Source organism: Macaca fascicularis, chromosome 1 (genome assembly GCF_037993035.2).
Source record: "Macaca fascicularis isolate 582-1 chromosome 1, T2T-MFA8v1.1".
In the NCBI taxonomy this organism is placed as follows: Eukaryota; Metazoa; Chordata; class Mammalia; order Primates; family Cercopithecidae; genus Macaca; species Macaca fascicularis.
In genome coordinates this window covers 120,477,169-120,497,003 of record NC_088375.1, presented here as the reverse complement: position 1 = coordinate 120,497,003, position 19,835 = coordinate 120,477,169, and the positions used below count along the sequence as shown (strand labels likewise).

Here is a 19,835-nt window from a genome sequence, read left to right as displayed (position 1 = left end):
ATAAATCATATTTAGGAATTACTCACAGTGATGTGAAAGGTAAAGCCATTAAGAGTGGTTTGCCTCTGTGAGAGCCAGGGTTAATGGAGAGAGAAAAAAGTCAAGCTAATACCTTATGAACTCCATAACATAGAATTCCAAATTGCTAATGGCACAGTGTTTAAAATATTCCAGGCACTGGCCCTTTACAAAGTGTATTGTTTTATTTATCTCTCACAAAAATCTTATTAATAAGTTACCAAATCATCTCTATTTTACAAATGTAGAAACTAAGGTACAGAAGAATTATGTCTCTTACCCAATGTCACATAATTAGCCTATAGTGAAACTAAAGTGTTAAAATCAGGCAATCTGAATCCATTTTTAATTCCTGGGTTACAAATGTCTTCTTCCTGCAGCCCAATCACTTAAACTCTCCTAAGATAGAGTCTTCTAAAATACACAACACCTAGGCCAGAGCTGCTTAATGCATTTGCCTAGTATAATCCCCGTGGGCACCATATCTTCAAATCTCAAGATAATGCAGTATACTTGGAACTGTTTTATGAGCAACACAGGATAAAACTGGGAGCTGGAATTATTCAATTTAGATTGAATTTGCTGAAACTTAGTTCAAATGCATAGATAGAAGTTTATTTCATAAAACAGAATAGCAACAGTCAAAGTATTTTGATTTTGCCTGTGAAGTCAAATACCACAAAACTCATCATCTTGAGTTTATAGTAACATAAGGGACAAAGGAGTACAAGTTTCTTAATGGTTAGCCAAAAATATAATTTCTACTAAAGAGAAACAGGACACATCATTTACAGATTACTAACCTGTTGTGATTTAACTAGGAATAAAGGAAAAAGCATAACTTTATTTATTTTCTTTCTTTTTTTTTTGAGACAGTTTTGCTTTTGTCGCCCAGGCTGGAGTGCAGTGGCACCATCTCAGCTCACTGCAACCTCCGCCTCCCAGGTTCAAGTGATTCTCCTGCCTCAGCCTCCTGAGTAGCTGGGATTACAGGCACATGCCACCCAGCCTGGCTAATTTTTTGTGTTTTTAGTAGAGACAGGGTTTCACCATGTTGGCCAGGCTGGTCTCAAACTCCTAACCTCAGGTAATCCACCCGCCTTGACCTCACAAAGTGCTGGGATTACAGGCATGAGCCACCGCGCCAGGCCAAAGCATAACTTTAAAAAGCAAAAATATATTAACAGCACTACATATTTACTTCTCTGAATTTAGAGGGGATAGATGGATGGCTGGCTGATAGAGGGGAAGTGGTTAGCTTTATTAAACTTTAGCCAAAGTCATTAATGCTGCTTTTCGTGAATCACAGTAGCAATGCCTTTCTTCTTGACATTCAGGAAAGTAGTCTGGTTTTCGAAGTCTCTACCTGATGACTGCCTACTAATCTGTTAGATCATTAAGGACTATTTTGAGATATAAGATCATACAAATCATAAGTTTTGCTTCTAGTCACTCTCACTTGTAGGGCCAGAGAAATGGACTACTCAGGAGCTACAGAGCTCTCTGATTGGCTGAAGACCTAGAGAAACTGTGGATTATGCAAGAACTAACAAACATATGGAGACTAAGTTCCCAAAAAAGAGTTAAATATCTTTGAGTTTAAACCCTGTATCCACAGCTGTGTTTGCTTGAATTGTCAGGACTGTAATAGAGTTTCAACTACCAAGGAGAAATGTTGATTTAGAGAAGGGGTCAGCCAACTTTTTCTGTAAAGAGCCAGCTAGTAAATATTTTGGACTTAACCAGTCATATGGTCTTCCATAATCATTCAACTCTGCCATTGTAGCGCAAAAGTGGCCATGAACAATATGTAAACAAGTGAATGTTACTCTATTCCAATAAAACTTTATTTACAAAGTAAGACAGCAAGCCAGATTTGACGTGTGGGTTGTAATTTGTCAATCCATTCTCTAAAGTGATGGCTGTCACACTCTATATGTACATCAGAATCACCTATGGAACTAGTTTAAAAGGTAGGTTCCTAGGCTCCAGCCTACCCTTACAGAATCAGAATCTCTAGGAATGCAAATCAGCAATTTAATAAGGTCCACAAGTGGTGTGTGAACCACACTTTTAAAGCTCTGTGCTACGCAGCTAGCTTCATGTCAGCTGGGGTGGCCTTGCTGTCCTAGATGTGGGCCAGCACTTCCTGCATCCTGTGGCAGTAACAATGCAGTAGCTTTTATTTTCTTTGACCTTCCTAGTAGAAACAACTATTTTTTTTGTTTGTTTGTTTTTTGGGTTGTTTTTGTTTTTTGTTTTTGTTTTTTTTTTTGCTTACAACCTCTAAAATGCATAAAATAGTCCTCCTCAGGTGAAATTAACATGAAGTTTAGGGATGATTTTTGAATGAAAATACTCAACTTAAAATAACAAGATTTTAGGCCTGGCATGGTGGCTCACGCCTGTAATCCCAGCACTTTGGGAGGCCGAGGCGGGCGAATCACGAGGTCAGGAGATCCAGACCATCCTGGCTAACATGGTGAAGCCCTGTTTCTACTAAAAATACAAAACATTAGCTAGGCATGGTGGCGGGCACCTGTAGTCCCAGCTACTCGGGAGGCTGAGGCAGAAGAATGGCGTGAACTGGGGAGGCAGAGCTTGCAGTGAGCTGAGATCGAGCCACTGCACTCCAGTCTGGGTGACAGAGCAAGACTCCATCTAAAAAAAAAAACAGGCCGGGCGCGGTGGCTCAAGCCTGTAATCCCAGCACTTTGGGAGGCCGAGACGGGCGGATCACGAGGTCAGGAGATCGAGACCATCCTGGCTAACACGGTGAAACCCCGTCTCTACTAAAAAATACAAAAAACTAGCCGGGCGCGGTGGCGGGCGCCTGTAGTCCCAACTACTCGGGAGGCTGAGGCAGGAGAATGGCGTGAACCCGGGAGGCGGAGCGTGCAGTGAGCTGAGATCCGGCCACTGCACTCCAGCCTGGGCGGCAGAGCGAGACTCCGTCTCAAAAAAAAAAAAAGAAAAACAAGATTTTTCAACCAAAAAGCTTCCTGAAATCCTTTAAATTGCAAAATTAGTAGACAAGATGCTTACCAAAGGACAGGGCTAAATCTGAAGGAATAGTTTCCATTATTCTCCCTTCTCTCAAAATACCTCCAGCAAAGGCCTGCCCTGTTGTTTATAATTCCACTACTAACAAGTCATTACTTTGTGTCTAGAGGTCTTTGCTTCAACAGAACCTCATTAAAGCTCATGTGAAAACAGAAAGTAGAAAATCTCTGTGGTTTGCGTTAAGTTGACAAAAAAACAAAACAAAACAAAACAAAAACCAACTCTGTAGGCCTCTGGCAGCTGCTCCCAACTTTAACAATCAGTAAAAAATAACTTATTCAGCTAAGTTCAGTTCTGATAAAATGAAAAAAGTGTTTTTTTATTTGTTTGTTTGAATTGCCAGGAGTTAATCACCCAATCAGTCAACAAGGAAGTGATGTTCAGTCTCGTGAATAGCTCCACCTCTTCAGCTCTCCAGATTTTCCTAGGAAAGACAGTGAAAATCCTACAGTCAAAGGAATTGCTTTCAGGAACTTCCTAAGAAACCAGGAAATGATCTGCAGGTAGCTCCAGGAAATGTAGCTCTTATTAAGGCTTCCACTGACCCCGTAAATGCTCTATGACAGCATAAGTTCTAATGATTACTAAAACATGGGCTTAGAATACCTTCTATGGCTACAACTACAGCAAAGATTGTTTTTTCTTAGATACTATTAAGGTGATTCTGACTTCCCTAACACACACATAAAGATGTTAGGAAAAAAAGACCCAGAAATTTACAAGGGAACAGAGTGAAGCCAGGCTGAAATTAGAACTCTACCACGAATATACTTTATAGATGATTATGTGTAGGAAATGAAGATTAGCTTTACAGTAGTCAGCAGTCAATATTTTAGGTAGCATGACTCTGGAGTCCAACACCCACAGGCTGATCTTCTGTCTGCTCCACTTTTCCATGGCAAGAAAATCTAGGCATTTTCAGCAAAATAGGGAAGCCTGTTTTCCTGTTGGTTTCCAATTTACCAAAAGGGTCATGAATTGGAATCCCAGGTATTAGTACAAAAACAGTGCAAATACCTAGCAAAGCCAGGAGCCCCAACACACTTACCCAACCTCCCTGGCCCTGGATGAACTCCCGGATGGCTCGGTTCCCATTGATCATACCCGTCATGGGGATAGCCACCTGTCCCACTACTTCAGGAGCGATGTGAGCCATATACTCAAGAAGTTTCACTGACACTGCCAGAAAGGCTTTCTCATAAGCTAAGCTGGAATCCTGAGCACACCAGGTCTTGCTGAGAGATTCCACTGTGTTCTGGAGTATAGCTCCTGCCTGAGGAAAGACAAAGGAAATATCAACAGAGTATCCCTCAAAAAGTGCAGGAGGCTGCAGGTGCAGGAATCCAGTAGAGCGATTGTTTCTTAGAGTGCCAAATGTGCAATTGGTGGTAACTAATGAAATCTCAGAGGGTAGATGGATAATCTTTTCTCGTTTTAATATTTTGTTATATTAATGGGCATTTGAAAATACATAAGTAGTCCATCAAACCCATGATTTCAGATATTATTGCTTAGGTTAAACAAAATAAATGAAAAATGATTTGAAAGAAAAATATTAAGTATGTGATAGTCCAGCTGGTTAAATTGTAAAGGTATTGCTTGAATGACTAGGAAATTGTCTGGGAAACTCTCAAGTAAAGACCGGGCGCGGTGGCTCACACCTGTAATCCCAACACTTTGGGAGGCCGAGGCAGGCAGATCACCTGAGGTCAAGAGTTCAAGACCAGCCTGGCCAACGTGGTGAAACCCTGTCTCTACTAAAAATACAAAAATTAGCCAGGCATCGTGGCACAGGCCTGTAATACCAGCTACTCAGGAGGCTGAGGCAGGAGAATCACTTGAACCTGGGAGGTGAAGGTTGAAGTGAGCCGAGATCATGCCGCTGCACTCCAGCCTGGGTGACGGAGCGAGACTCTGTCTCAAATAAAAAAAAAGGCCGAGTGCAGTGGTTCACACCTGTAATCCCAACACTTTGGGAGGCAAAAGTGGGAGGATCACATGAGGTCAGGAGTTTAAGACTAGCCTGGGCAACACATTGAGACCCTGTCTCTATGCAGAATTTTAAAAAGTAGCTAGGCATGGTGGCACATGCCTGTGGTCCCAACTACTTAGGAGGCTGAGGTGGGAGGATCACTTAAGCCTATGAGATTGAGGCTGCAGTGAGCTATCATTGAGCTACTACACTACAGCCTAGGTGACAGAGAAAGACTGTCTCAAAAATAGTAATTAATTAGAATTAATAATAAAATAATAATTAATTAAAATAATTGAGTAGCTCTTCCTTTTCCTCTTTCCTTTTCAAATATGGGATCCAAAAGCCATTAGGTGGGTCCAAGCAAGATCTGTGGGGATTTAGGCGGGTCAAGCCTGGCCAGAGCTGAATATCAGAGCCCAAGCAAGCTGAAAAGGACATCCGTGTGGGAGGGCACCTAAATCTTGATTTCTAAATATCATTCTCCATTAAAACCAAAGGCCGGGTGCGGTGGCTCACGTCTGTAATCCCAGCACTTTGGGAAGCCAAGGCAGGTGAATCATGAGGTCAGGAGTTCAAGACCAGTCTGGCCAACGTAGTGAAACCCCTTCTCTACTAAAAATACAAAAAAGTAGCCGGGCGTGGTGGTGGGCGCATGTAATCCCAGCTACTCTGGAGGCTGAGGGAGGAGAATCATGTGAACCCGGAAGGTAGAGGTTGAAGTGAGCCGAGATGGCGCCATTGCACTCCAGCCCGGGGGAAAGTGCGAGACTCCGTCTCCAAAAAAAAAAAAAAAAAAAGGTGGGCGCGGTGGCTCACAACTGTAATCCTAGCACTTTGGGAGGCCGAGGCCGGCGAATTGTCTGAGCTCAGGAGTTCGCGACCAGCCTGGGCCAACATGGTGAAACCCCGTCTCTACTAAAATACAAAAAAAAAAAAATTAGCCAGGCTTGGCAGTGTGCGTCTATAGTCCCAGCTACTTGGGAGGCTGAGGCAGGAGAATTGCTTGAATCCGAGAGGCAGAGGTTGCAGTGAGCTGAGATCGTGCCACTGCACTCCAGACTGGCAACAGAGTGAGACTCGTCTCAAAAAATAAAAGAAACCAGCGCTCTCTGGAGAATGGTTGATTTCAGTTTGGGGCTAGGGAAGTATAAGATCTTCTGTCAGAAATTAAGGAAGTACTCAAATAAAAATAGAGACACATCAAAGAGGTGCAGTCTAGAGTGAAAGCACTCCCACTAGCTAAAACTAGGATGATTTGAGCATCTAAATTAATAATGACATTAACAGATTATAACCCACTGAATAAAGTAGGAATTCATGGGTCCAATGCTGATAAAAAATGAATGCATTGAAATTTTGATGAGATGTGGAATATTTACATAGTTTCAAAGTACCTCGCCATAAAACACTTATTAATTACAAAGGGCAAAAGAGTAACTTTATAGAGGAGAAGCCTTACAGACACCATCTTAAGTGATTAAAGTTAACAACATCAATACTGGGATAAAATGAAATATTGTGCCAATTGATGCAATGCACTGAGAACACAGCAATACTTCTGTGATATTCCTACCAAAGGTACATATCTTTAATTTATTCAAGAAGAAACATCAAACAAACCCAATTAAGGGACATTCAACAAGATAGACCATAGTCTTCAAGTGTCACGGTTATGAAAATCAAGGAAAGACTGAGGAAAAATTCCAGATTGGAGGAAACTAAAGAGAAATGACAACTAAATGCAATATGTGATTCTGGCCTACAACTTTTTACTATACGTTACATTATCAGGAAAAATGGCAAAACTTGAAAGAGATCTAAGGATTAGATGAAAATGAATCAATGTTAATTTCCTGGTTTTGATGGTTAGAATGTGGTTACATTAGAGAATGTCCTCGTTTGAAGGAAGTATAAAAGTATTAGGGGTTGATGAAATATCATGTCAACTCCCTCCTGTCAAATGATTAAAGAGAGAAATTATTTGTGCTATCCTTGCAACTTTTCCCTGAGTTTAGGGCTGTTTCAAAATATTTTTTTTATTAAAACAAGTTCAAGTCAAATAATTTTTTTTTTTTTTTGAGACAGAGTCTTGCTCTGTCACCCAGGTTGGAGTGCAATGGCACCATCTTGGCTCACTGCAACCTCCGCCTCCCGGGTTCAAGCAATTCTTCTGTCTCAGCCTTCCGCGTAGCTGGGATTACAGTTGTGTGCCACCATGCCTGGCTAATTTGTGTATTTGTGTTTGTATGTATGTGTGTATGTATGTATTTATTTATTTATTTTGAGAGAGGGTCTCGCTCTGTTGCCCAGATTGGAGTGCAGTGGCGAGATCTCAGTTCACTGCAACCTCCCTCTGCCTCCCAGTTTCAAGTGATTCTCCTACCTCAGCCTCCTGAGTAGCTGGGAATTACAGGTGTGCGCCACTATGCCCAGCTAATTTTTGTATTATTAGCAGAGATGGGGTTTCACTATGTTGGCCAGGCTGGTCTCAAACTCCCGGCCTCAAGCAGTCCGCCCCTCTCAGCCTCCCAAAGTGCTGGGATTACAAGCATGAGCCATGGCACCCAGCCAAAAAAAAATCTGTTTAATGAAAAAAAAGTCAACTCAGCTATCAACTACCTAGGACAGCCTCAGGGCAAGTAACTGGAGGTAACAGGTCCAGTTCTGCTTGAAAGTAGTGTAGGCACACTGCCCAAGCTATGTATAGTAGGAAGAATAAAGCATAATGGTTAAGAGTGTGGTTCTTTTTTTGGGACAGAGTCTTGCTCTGTCGCCCAGGCTGGAGAGCAGTGGCGTGATCTCAGCTCACTGCAACCTCCGCCTCCCAGGTTTCTCCTACCTCAGTCTCTCAAGTAGCTGGGATTACAAGTAGCTGGGATTACACCCAGCTAATTTTTGTATTTTTAGTAGAGACAGGGATTCTCTATGTTGGCCAGGCTGGTGTTGAACTCCTGATGTCAAGTTATCTGCCCGGCTAATTTTTGTATTTTTAGGTAGAGATGGGGGTTTCACCATTTTGACCAGGCTGGTCTCGAACTCCTGACATCAGGTGATCCACCCAGATGGGCTAGGCGCGGTGATTCACCCCTGTAATCCCAGCACTTTTGGAGGCCGAAGCGGGTGGATCACCTGAGATCAGGAGTTCAAGGCCAGCCTGGCCAACATGGTGAAACCCCATCTCTACTAAAAATACAAAAATTAGCAGGGCATGGTGGCGGGTGCCTGTAATCACAGCTACTTGGGAGACTGAGACAGGAGAATCACTTGAATCCGGGAGGCAGAGGTTGCAGTGAGAGTCTGTCTCCAAAAAAAATAAAAAAAGAAATTCTTACTGAGGACGTATTATATATAAGGCACTGTTACAGGTTGTGTGAATATGGCAGTGAACAAAACAGGTTAGATGTTTGCTTTTGTGGTGTTATATGCAGATGGGGAGAGGTTGCTGCGGCGATAATAGCTTCCATGATAACTCATACAGGGGCATAATGATTAAATGAGATAATAATTGCACATTGTAAGTGATAAGTTAATATTAGCTGTCATTGTTGATATATATCGGCAACATCTCCTAGATACTGCCTTATTGTCTTTACATCTGAAACAGAGTCCAAGTGCTACTGCCAGTAATCAGCATTCTGATGAAAAGCCAGTGAGCTGCTGTAGGGCTTATCCCTCATTGCATCAAACTTGTAGACTGCCTGTCATTCCTGTATATACTTCACTGCTGGACCCTGGGGGAAAAAAGTGCCCACCTCCAACAAAATAAATATTAAAATATGCATAAGCTGGGACCAGGTGTGGTGGCTCATGCCTGTAATTCCAGCACTTTGGGAGGCCGAGGCGGGCCAATTGCCTGAGCTCAGAAGTTCGAGACCAGCCTGGGCAACATGGTGAAACCCCATCTCTACTAAAATACAAAAAATAATTAGCCGGGTGTGGCGGCGTGCACCTGTAGTCCCAGCTACTTGGGAGGCTGAGGCAGGAAAATTGCTTGAACCTGGGGGATGGAGGTTGCAGTGAGCCAAGATCGCACCACTGCACTGAAGCCTGGGTGACAGAGCAAGACTCCATCTCAAAAAAAAAAAAAAAAAAAAAAAAAAAAGCATAGGCTGGGTGTGGTAGCTCACGCCTGTAATCCCAGGACTTTGGGAGGCCGAGGTGGGTGGATCACCTGAGCTCAGGAGTTCAAGACCAGCCTGGGCAACATGGCAAAAACCCATCTCTACTAAAAATAAAGATAATAAAAATAAAAAATAGATGGGCATGGTAGCACTTGCCTGAAGTCCCAGCTACTCAGGAGGCTGCAGTGGGAGGATCGCTTGAGCCCAGGAGGTGGAGCCTGCAGTGAGCTGAGATCACACCACTGCACTTGAGCCTAGGTGACAGAATAAGACCCTGTCTCAAAAAAAAAAAATGCTATACTTTGCCAAGAATAAAGTGCTATAAAATGTGCTCTATGCACACTAAGCACAGCTCTGATGAAGACCAAGTAGAGACAAGCTAAAGGTTCATCAGCCTATGCCAAAAATTTTCCATCTCCATACCACTTAGGTTTTAGCAATTGGAGAATTCTTGCTATACCTCCTTGGAATATAAGCCCCCAAATATTTTCATAGAACATTCCTAGTCACCATAGTATGGGAGTAGTAAGAAAAGGAAGTTTGAAATAGGAAAAAAAGCAGCAAACAATAGCATGAAGTAGAAACTTGACCTGTTCTTGAATGGTTTCTGCAATGATGTTTTTGGCGTAAGTTTCCAATTCTGCATTAAACTGGTCACCCAGCATCCGAAGGCGACCAGCAATGATAACCACGTCAAAAGAGCAAGGCTCTCCTACGACAGAGGGAACACATTTGTTACAATGCTTGAAGCAATGGCAAGTCCCAGGAATCTGGGCAATGGAAAAATTGGTCTTGTTTTTAAATAATTTTCACATCATCTCCCAAGAGCTTAAATGTTTTGTCAACACCAATAGTCAGAAAGTTTCCCTTCATTAAGAACCTCTTTCCCTTTAGGTGTTACTGAAAGCTTAGAGTTTGCCTTTTGAAACTTAAAGGAAATAAATAAAACATACTCTTTTTTTTTTGAGACTGAGTCTCTGTCGCCCAGATTGGAGTGCAGTGGCATGATCTCTGCTCATTGCAACCTCCGCCTCCCAGGTTCAAGCAATTCTCATGCCTCAGTCTCCCATGTAGCTGGGACTACAGGCGTGAGTCACCATGCCTGGCTAATTTTTGTATTTTTAGTAGAGATGGGGTTTCACCATGTTGGCCAGGCTGATCTCAAACCCCTGACTTCAAGTCACCTGCCTTGGCCTCCCAAAGTGCTGGGATTACAGGAGTCAGTCACCGTGCCCAGCCGAAAACATACTCTTATTGACCTGCAATCACCACCTAGGCCAGGAGCCTTACCTGAATCTACTTCATCTACACAGCATAGGTTCCGGTTGGCAACCTGCAATGTTGGGTCCAAGAAGTCCATGAGTAGAGTGTTCACAATGCATTCCGTTTTTTCCTCAAAAGTTTGGGGGCTCTTCATTTTAGATGTTTGCTGCCAAGTTTCGCTTTTCCACAAAACAAGCAGTTTTCAGCCCAGCAGGAAGTTAAAAACACTTGTAAATCAACAAATGTTTCTAACTCTTGTAGTTTCCTGACATGTAGTCCTGGAACTTTTCCCACTAGCTTTCTTCAAACACAGCTGCTCAGAAAGGTGGGACTTCTCGGAGGGGATTACCTACTTGGAACTGGGGAGACTTTAAAGACTTTAGGTTCTTTATCTCAGACCACACCCTAACCACATAAAGTTAATGCTTAACTTTTATCGTTAGATAGCCAATCTAGAACTGAAACAGAGTTCAGGAAGAGCCTCTGGAGTAATTGTATTAAGAAATACTTCCTTTACTTCTTAGGTCCTGCATATGGCATAATTTAAAGGAAGGTTTTGAAGTTACAGTGGACCAGCATTCAACTTCTGTTTACGCAGCCGGGGGCGGTGGCTCACGCCTGTAATCCCCGCACTTTGGGAGGCCGAGGCGGGCGGATCACAAGGTCAGGAGATCGAGACCATCCTGGAGAACACGGTGAAACCCCGTATCTACTAAAAAAAAAAAAAAAAAAATTAGCCGGGCGTGGTGGTGGGCACCTGTAGTCCCAGCTTCTGAGGAGGCTGAGGCAGGAGAATGGCGTGAACCTGGGAGGCGGTGGAGCTTGCATTGAGCGGAGATCGCTCAACTGCACTCCAGCCTGGGCGACAGAGCGAGACTCCGTCTCAAAAAAAAAAAAAAAACCCTTCTGTTTATGGAATTTATTTGCCATAATCATATAATTATTTACCAAACAAGGAACTATACTTGGCACTATAACATAGAAAAATGATACAGGCACAGTTACTGTGCTCATGAAGCTTACACTTCAGCAGAAATGACAGACATTAAATGACTAATCACATAGTTATTTGTGCTATTGAGATCAGTGCACTTAGATCAGTGAAGTGTAATAGAGAATCAAGCCTTTGATCAGTTTAATAGGGAAACAAGCCCAGGGGACTGGGAAGGCTTCCTTAAAATAGTAGCATCTGAGATGAGCTCTGAGGAATAAGTAGGCATTCACTATGCAAAAAGGAGGCATAATACTATTCTAGGTGGAGGGGTAGCAAATATAAAGTCTGGGAAAGTTAAAAAAAACAACTCAAACAACTTGGAATTATAATGGGGACAATGGAAAATATTTCACAGATAAATTATGAAGATTAAGTACGATAACATGCAGAATGGCCTAGCACTGTTGGCGTACAATAAATGTTAAATGTCCTCCTTTTAGCCCAAGGCATAATGACCAGGATGAAAGAGATCTGAGATTCTCTCTCTAGCAAAAGGATTTTCCTAACAGGGTCGGACTCCATCACTGTTTTAAGAGATCTCATGATTGGACACTTATCTGTAGTGGTTGCCTTTTTAATGTAGCTAAACCTAGATTTTGGGTCTGGGTCTCAGACCCAAATCAAGTCTATCAGCAAACTTACCACTCAACCTCTGACCTGGTGAAGTTATTAACAGCTCCAACTAATAAAAGAGTCAAGCATAGGCCGGACATGGTGGCTTACACCTATAATCCCAGCATTTTTGGGAGGCCGGGGTGGGTGAATAACCTGAGGTCAGGAGTTCACGACCAGCCTGGCCAACATGGTAAAACCCATCTCTACTAAAAATACAAAAATCAGCTGGGTGTGGTGGTGCGTGCCTGTAATCCCAGCTACTCGGGAGGCTGAGGCATGAGAATTGCTTGAACCTGGGAGGCGGAGGTTGTGGTGAGCCGAGATTACGCCACTGCACTCCAGCCTGGGCAACAGAGCGAGACTCTGTCTCCAAAAAAAAAAAAAAGAAAAGATTCAAGCATAAACAGTAAGTCAGTTGTTCAGAATGGAATTTCTGTCTTGCAAAATATCAAAGCCAATCTTGTGTTTTCTGTTCCATTTGAAAACACATACAACCACTATACACCTATTAAAATGGCCAAAATCCAGAACACTGGCAAAACCAGATGCTGGTGAGGATGTGGGGCAGGAACTCTCATTCATTGCTGGTAGGAATGCAAAACGGCACAGCCATTTTGGAAGAGTTTAGCAGTTTCTCACAAAACTAAACATCCTCTTAACATATGATTTAGCAATTGTACTCCTTGGTATCTACCCAAAGGAGCTGAAAACTTGTCTACATAAAAACTTGCACATGGTTGTTTATAGCAGCTTTATTCATAATTGCCCAAACTTGGAAGCAACCAATATGTCCTTCAGTAGGTAAATGAATAAATAAACTGTCATACATACAGACAATAGACATTATTTAGTGCTAAAAAGAAATGAGCTGGCCAGGCGCGGTGGCTCACACCTGTAATCCCAGCTACTCAGGAGACTGAGGCAGGAGAATTGCTTGAACCCAGGAGGCGGAGGTTGCAGTGAGCTGAGATGGCACCACGGCACTCCAGCCTGGGTGACAGAGTGAGACTCCATCAAAAAATAAAAAAAGAAATGAGCTATCAGGCCATGAAAAGATGAGGAGGAATTTGGGTGATAATTGGACTTTGGGTAATAATTGATGAGGTAAGTTCATCAGTTTAAAACAAATTGTACCACTTTGATTGAGGATGTTGATAATGGGGAAGACTATGCTTGTGTGGGGGCAGAAGGTATATGGGAAATCTCTGTACCTTTGTTTCAATTTTGCTTTGAACCTAAAAAACTGCTCTTAAAAAGTCTTAATTTTTAAAAATGATCATAAATTGCTTTTGGAGTAAGAACACAAATTATGTTCCCATGTAGCTAAAAAAAGCGCTATTTTCATTTGTCATCTGTTGCTCATTCTCTCTAGAGACGAAAGGGCTGAAACCTCCATTATTACTAAGTAGGCTTCAGATCTTTAACATCAGAAGGGCACTCAGAGAAAATTGTAGGCTAGCCTCCTTTCACATTAGAGCTAGCCACTGACAGTTGAAGGATTCTAAAAAATACATTTGTGACATACTCCCAAAACAATATATAAAAAACGAAAATATTTATGAGACCATCCAGCTGGTATTAAATAGCTTGCCCAAGTTCACACATCAGTGTAGAGGACTATGTGCTCGCAAACGAGACGTTCCCGATAAGTCCTGCTCTTGCAAACGAAGCAGGGCGTTGGGGGCTTGTTTATGTGTAAACATCTTGAAAATCCAGAAAGTCAGGGAAAGGTCAGAAAAACAACAATGTGTCTTGTGACTTGGCAACATTCCACAAACGACTGTATAAAATAAAGCAGAGCACGCCATTCGAGGCGGCCACCATGTTTGTCTTGTCTTGTGTTGTCTTGTGTGTTCATTCCTTTGTTTAGGAAACACGCGGACCCCAACACATCAGTAAGTGGCAGAATAAAACCAAGTCTGTCTTACATCAGACTGAAGCTTTTCCCACAGTAATAAACCACCTTCCTCATTTCATTATCAGTATGCTCATGCCATCTTTGAACTCGAATCTTGAGTCCAGGGGTGGCAGCACACACCTATAGTCCCAGCTACTCAGGAGACTGAAGCAGGAGGATCACTTGAGGCCAGATCAAGGCTTCACTGAGCCATGGTCACACCACTGCACACCAGCCCGGATGACAAAGCAAGTCTCTGTCTCAAAAAAAAAAAAAAAAAAAAAAGTCTAATTTCAACTCCTTTGCATTGTCTTTTATAATCAATGTTGTAAAGCTATAGAAAGAGAGTACAGCCTGTCATTGTCAATGTGGAGTAAATTTTCCACGTTTGTTTACTTCTTCTGGGTCTTCAATAAAGCACCCTCCAAAACTATCCCTTTCCATCAGCCCACATACCTTCACCCTTGCAGTTGTAATATTGTGCTCTTAATTATTACTGAAAAATGATAAGGCCAGAATTTTTTCACCGTCACTTGTTTATCTTGCTACCCTCTGACCACAACAATTTACATCCCTCCCCGAAAAGCTTTGTCTCATTGTATCATTGGCTTAAAGTCCAGGATCCTGTCATGTGTACCAGATGTGCATGTGGATGAAGATCCTTGGGTGCAACTCCTCTCAACATGGAGACTTGTAACTAAGAAAACAAGCAATGTGTCCCCTCTCCCCTAAACACCCCATATCTAAGAAAGGAATAGAATACTTTTAACAGAACGCCTGTTCAAAAATAGGGGGAACGGAAATACATCACAGTCACTGATTCACAACTATAAAATGATGGTAACTAAGCAAATTATTGCCTCTGCGGTGTTCCAAAACACTATTGTCTTTGTGGGACCTCATTACATACACAACATTCTGTTTACCTGTCAACTAAGAATGATATTAGAAGGCTGCTGCTTTAAGAGCACAGTATGGACTACCTTCATGGATTCTAAAATATAAACATCTACTTATATCACATCATCAAACCCCATGTCTGCAGAAGCTACAGAGAGTTCCTAGGGGGGAAAATATTAAAGCATTAACTTAATAGTATACTTGAGCTTTAGTCATTTTTGCTTATAAATTAGTAAAGCCAGGCTATAGGAGAAATCAGTTCTTCATTGAGATAATCTTAAAAGTATATTTTCCAAAAGCAACAATTTCATATTCTATGTATGCCTCTTACATTACAGAAAAGCGACCAAGAAGAACATAGTCTTCTAAAAACTCCAATAGTTGGGATTACTTTAGTATTTTCATTTATTCAGTTGCTTAGTCATACCTAATTTTCTTTAGATCAACCTTTCAGTTATAGTCTTTAATTTTAAAAAGTCAATCAATTTACTCAGTTTCCTTGGCCGGGCGCGGTGGCTCAAGCCTGTAATCCCAGCACTTTGGGAGGCCGAGACGGGTGGATCACGAGGTCAGGAGATCAAGACCATCCTGGCTAACACGGTGAAACCCCGTCTCTACTAAAAAATACAAAAAACTAGCCGGGCGAGGTGGCGGGCGCCTGTAGTCCCAACTACTCGGGAGGCTGAGGCAGGAGAATGGCGGGAACCCGGGAGGCGGAGCTTGCAGTGAGCCGAGATCTGGTCACTGCGCTCCAGCCTGGGCGACAGAGCGAGACTCCGTCTCAAAAAAAAAAAAAAAAAAAAAAAAATTTACTCAGTTTCCACCACCTGCATCCTGTTCCCTTGATACACTATTTTTTTTTTTTTTTTGAGATGGAGTCTCACTCTGTCGCCTGGGTTGGAGTGCAGTGGCGCAATCTCGGCTCACTGCAACCTCCGCCTCCCGGGTTCAAGTGATTCTCCCTCCTCAGGCTCTTGAGTAGCTGGGATTACAGGTGCCCGCCACTACACCCAGCTAATTCTTCGTATTTTTAGTAGAGATGGGTTTTCACCATGTTGGCCACGCTGGTCTTGAACTCCTGATCCTGTGATCCACCCACCTCGGCCTCCCAAAGTGGTGGGATTACAAGTGTGAGCCATCACGCCCAGCCCCTTGCTACGCTTTGAATTGGCAGCACTTCAATTTTATTTCTCCTAGTATGTAAACATTCACCATTTAACTGAACCATAAAAATACAGAAAATGCAATTCTGAAGTTGTTCTAATCCCTCCCTTTCCTACCCCTGAGGATCCATGGTCTAAATCAGTGGTTCTCAAGTAATGGCCATTTTGCCACCTGTCCCAGGGTAACTTTGACAATGTCTAAAGACATTTTTAGTTGTCACAACTGAGGATTCTACTGGTATCCAGTGGGTAGAGGCCAGAGATACTGCTAATAATCATTCTACAGTGCAGAGGAAAGCCCCTCATAACAAATAATTATCTGGCCTCAAATGTCAGTATGGCCACTTTTAAGAAATCCTGGTCTAGAAGAAATTCCATTATTTTCCATATAGTTGATACAGTATCGTAAAACTCATTTCAAACATCAATCCCAAAACACATCAGAATCTAATTATATACAGCCATTCATTCAATAAAGATTTACTGAGTAATACTATGTGGCAAGCACTATGGAAATAAAAAGAAAGAGAGAATCACTCTTTTTTTTATTTTTTATTTTTTTTATTTTTTGAGACAGAGTTTCACTCTTGCTGCCCAGGCTGGAGTGCAATGGCATGATCTTGGCTCACTGCAACCTCCACCTCTCGGGTTTCAAGTGATTCTCCTGCCTCAGCCTCCTGAGTAGCTGGGATTACAGGTGCCCGCCACCACACCTAGCTAATTTTTGTATTTTTAGTAGAGACGGGGTTTCACCATGTTGGCCAGGCTGGTCTCGAACTCCTGATCTCAGGTGATCCACACACCTTGGCCTTCCAAAGTGCTGGGATTAGAGGCATGAGCCACCACACCCGGTGAGAATCATTCTTAAAAGTTGTTCAGGGCCGGGCGCGGTGGCTCACGCCTGTAATCCCAGCACTTTGGGAGGCCGAGGCGGGCGGATCACAAGGTCAGGAGATCGAGACCACGGTGAAACCCCGTCTCTACTAAAAATACAAAAAATTAGCCGGGCGCGGTGGCGGGCGCCTGTAGTCCCAGCTACTCAGGAGGCTGAGGCAGGAGAATGGCGTAAACCCAGGAGGCGGAGCTTGCAGTGAGCCGAGATCGCGCCACTGCACTCCAGCCTGGGCGACAGAGCGAGACTCCGTCTCAAAAAAAAAAAAAAAGTTGTTCAGGCCAGGCGCGGTGGCTCATGCCTGTAATCCCAGCACTTTGGGAGGCCGAGGCAGGTGGATCACCTGAGGTCAGGAAATTGAGACCAGCCTGACCAACATGGTGAAACCCTGTCTCTATTAAAAATACAAAAAATTTGCTGGGTGTGGTGTGGGCACCTGTAATCCCAGCTACTTGGGAGGCTGAGGTAGGAGAACTGCTTGAACCCGGGAGACGGAGGTTGCAGTGAGCCAAAACCGTGCCATTCATTCCAGCCTGGGCAACAAGAGCAAAACTCCGTTTAAAAAAAAAAAAAGTTGTTCAATGGGGAAGACCATTCAATAAACAACTCACAAAACCCAGGCTCTTACCAGAAAATTCAATACTGTTTGTTATCTACTCCTATTAAGAGCCTAGTTGAGGCTGGGTAACACCTGAGGTCAGGAGTTACCAGCCTGGGCCATCATGACGAAACCCCGTCTGTACTAAAATACAAAAATTAGCCAGGCACGGTGGTGCATGCCTGTAGTCCCAGCCACTTGGGAGGTTGAGGCAGGAGGATGGCTTGAACCTGCAATGTGGAAGTTGCAGTGAGCTGAGATCACAGCACTGCACTACAGCCTGGGTGACACAGCAACACTCCGTCTCAGATTAAAAAAAAAAAAAAGAGCCTAACTGAGAGAAGTGATAGGTGAAAAATTTTCTGAAGGGTATGTGTTCATCTATGTATCTAGATAGTAGAAATCCTTGAATTAAGCTGGATGATGGAGGCTATATTCTTGGATCATGTTAAGTCCTTGAAGAAATGCCTTCATTAAGCACCATGTTGTTGTTGTTGTTGTTGTTGTTATTATTGAGACAGGGTCTTGCTCTGTAGCCTAGGCTGGAGTTCAGTGGTGTGATCATAGCTTATTGCAGCCTCAACCTCCTAGGCTCAAGCAGTGCTCCCACCTCAGCCTCCCAAGTAGCTGGGACTACAGGCACACACTGCCACACCTGGTTAATTTTTTACTTTTGTAGAGATGGGGATCTCACTACATTGCCCAGGCTGGTCTCAAGCTCCTAGCCTCAAGTGATCCACCCACCTTGGTCTCCCAAACTGCTGAGATTAAAGGCATGAGCCACCATGTCTAGCCTACTTTTTTTTTTTTTTTTTTTTTTTGATAGGGTCTCCTTCGGTCACCCAGGCTGGAGCTGGAGTGCAGTGGTATGATCACCACTCTCTGTAACCTCGAACTCCTGGGCTCAAGTAATCCTCCTGCCTTAGCCTCTTGAGCAGCTGGGATTTCAGGCATGTGCCACCATGCCCAGCCAACTGAATTTTTTTACACACAGGGTCTCACTATGCTGCCCAGGCTGGTCTTGAACTCCTGGCATCAAGCAATCCTCCCTCCTTGGCCTCCTGAAGTGCTCGGTTACAGGCGTGAACGACTGCACCCAATCTAAGCTCTATATTAACGTCTCTGCTTTCGTTGAAGAATACTGTAAGAAAGTCATGTGAAACCCATTACTAACTTCTCATAGGATCTTGCACATATCTTAGTACCACCTATGTGAAACTACATGTAAATTTCTTTTAGAAATCAATGTTTCTTCCTCTCTGATGACAATTATAACTGTTTCCCTTATGACTGCTAAATCGCCTATAGAGACAAATCAAGGCTCAACTATATCACCTAATAGACCCAAACAGCCTGAACATTTGTGTATTTCCCCATCCCTAACCCAGCTGGTCTTAACTGGTATTTTAATTTTCCCATTCTGGATTCGCTAGTCTTATTTATATTTTACCATCATTTTATTAGATTTGTTCTTGCCATAAGTTGCTTCAATGTACAAAATGTGGTCAGGTAAGAACAGAATAAAAATTGAGGACAAGCAACAAGAAAACAATCACAGTACTACTGCTAGAGGTATGCTCTGGCTACTTTCACAGCTTGAAGGAGATCCCTAATGAAGGCAGTGAGGGTTAAAGAAAACTTCCTGAAGGAGCTTATGAGTGAGCTGAACACTGAAAGATAGACAAGGTGTTAATTCAAGAAGATATGAGGGTGAAAAAATGTTCCAGACAATAAAAGCAGGTTTAAAGCACAGAGGTGAAAGAAGCTGGTGTATACAGGGAACTGCAATGCAAATGGTTTGCTTCTGCCAGAAGAAAAGGCATTTTGGGAGTGGCAAGACTTGACACCAAAGAGGTACTTTAGATGACATTAAGGACTTTGGAATCTGGCCTAAAAAGCATGATTGGAAATATGAGAACAGTTAGCAATTTGCTATAATAATCCAGGGAAGAAAAGATGACCCCCATAAATGATGACCCCTGTCAGTTTCCACACATCAGCCATCTTTAATTACTAACACAATTCCTAAAATTGATTAGGAAATAATCCAAATCCCATCCTTACCCCATTCCCTTACCAACATTAACCTTTACAACATCATCATTGAAAAATGGGGTCAATTGCCAATAGGAATGAAAGGAATGAATCAATGTTCTTTGGCCAAAAACTTAAGAATCCTGATTTCTAGATTTTCCACTCTCCTTTGTATCTGATATTATCTGGACTTACTGCCAGCTCTAAAAAGAAAGACTAAGAAACTGTAATAGGGCCGGGCGCGGTGGCTCAAGCCTGTAATCCCAGCACTTTGGGAGGCCGAGGCGGGCGGATCACAAGGT

At 42.8% G+C, this 19,835-nt stretch overlaps 1 protein-coding gene and 1 long non-coding RNA gene across 3 annotated transcripts in view; one reads left to right on the top strand and one right to left on the bottom strand.

Annotated features, from left to right (window-relative positions):
• The window catches only part of LOC102116058 (uncharacterized), an 84,061-nt gene extending 72,960 nt beyond the window's left edge, over positions 1 to 11,101 (top strand). Inside the window, exon 4 of the long non-coding RNA XR_010587891.2 lies at positions 10,965 to 11,101. This is a non-coding gene — a long non-coding RNA (uncharacterized lncRNA). The remainder of the gene's footprint in view (positions 1 to 10,964) is intronic.
• BCL2L15 (BCL2 like 15) lies at positions 3,374 to 10,801 on the bottom strand. 2 transcript variants are annotated; one of them, XM_005542279.4, is made up of 4 exons: positions 10,468 to 10,801; positions 9,768 to 9,889; positions 4,130 to 4,354; positions 3,374 to 3,505 (listed from the first exon to the last, which is right to left on the bottom strand). In XM_005542279.4, exons 1-4 carry the CDS (start codon positions 10,592 to 10,594, stop codon positions 3,488 to 3,490), a joined length of 492 nt encoding a protein of 163 aa, XP_005542336.3. In that variant the 5' UTR covers positions 10,595 to 10,801; the 3' UTR covers positions 3,374 to 3,487. The 2 variants fall into 2 exon arrangements, with proteins under 2 accessions (XP_005542336.3, XP_045240771.2); XM_045384836.2 differs by having other exon boundaries at positions 4,186 to 4,354.
• Positions 11,102 to 19,835: the final 8,734 nt, after the last annotated feature.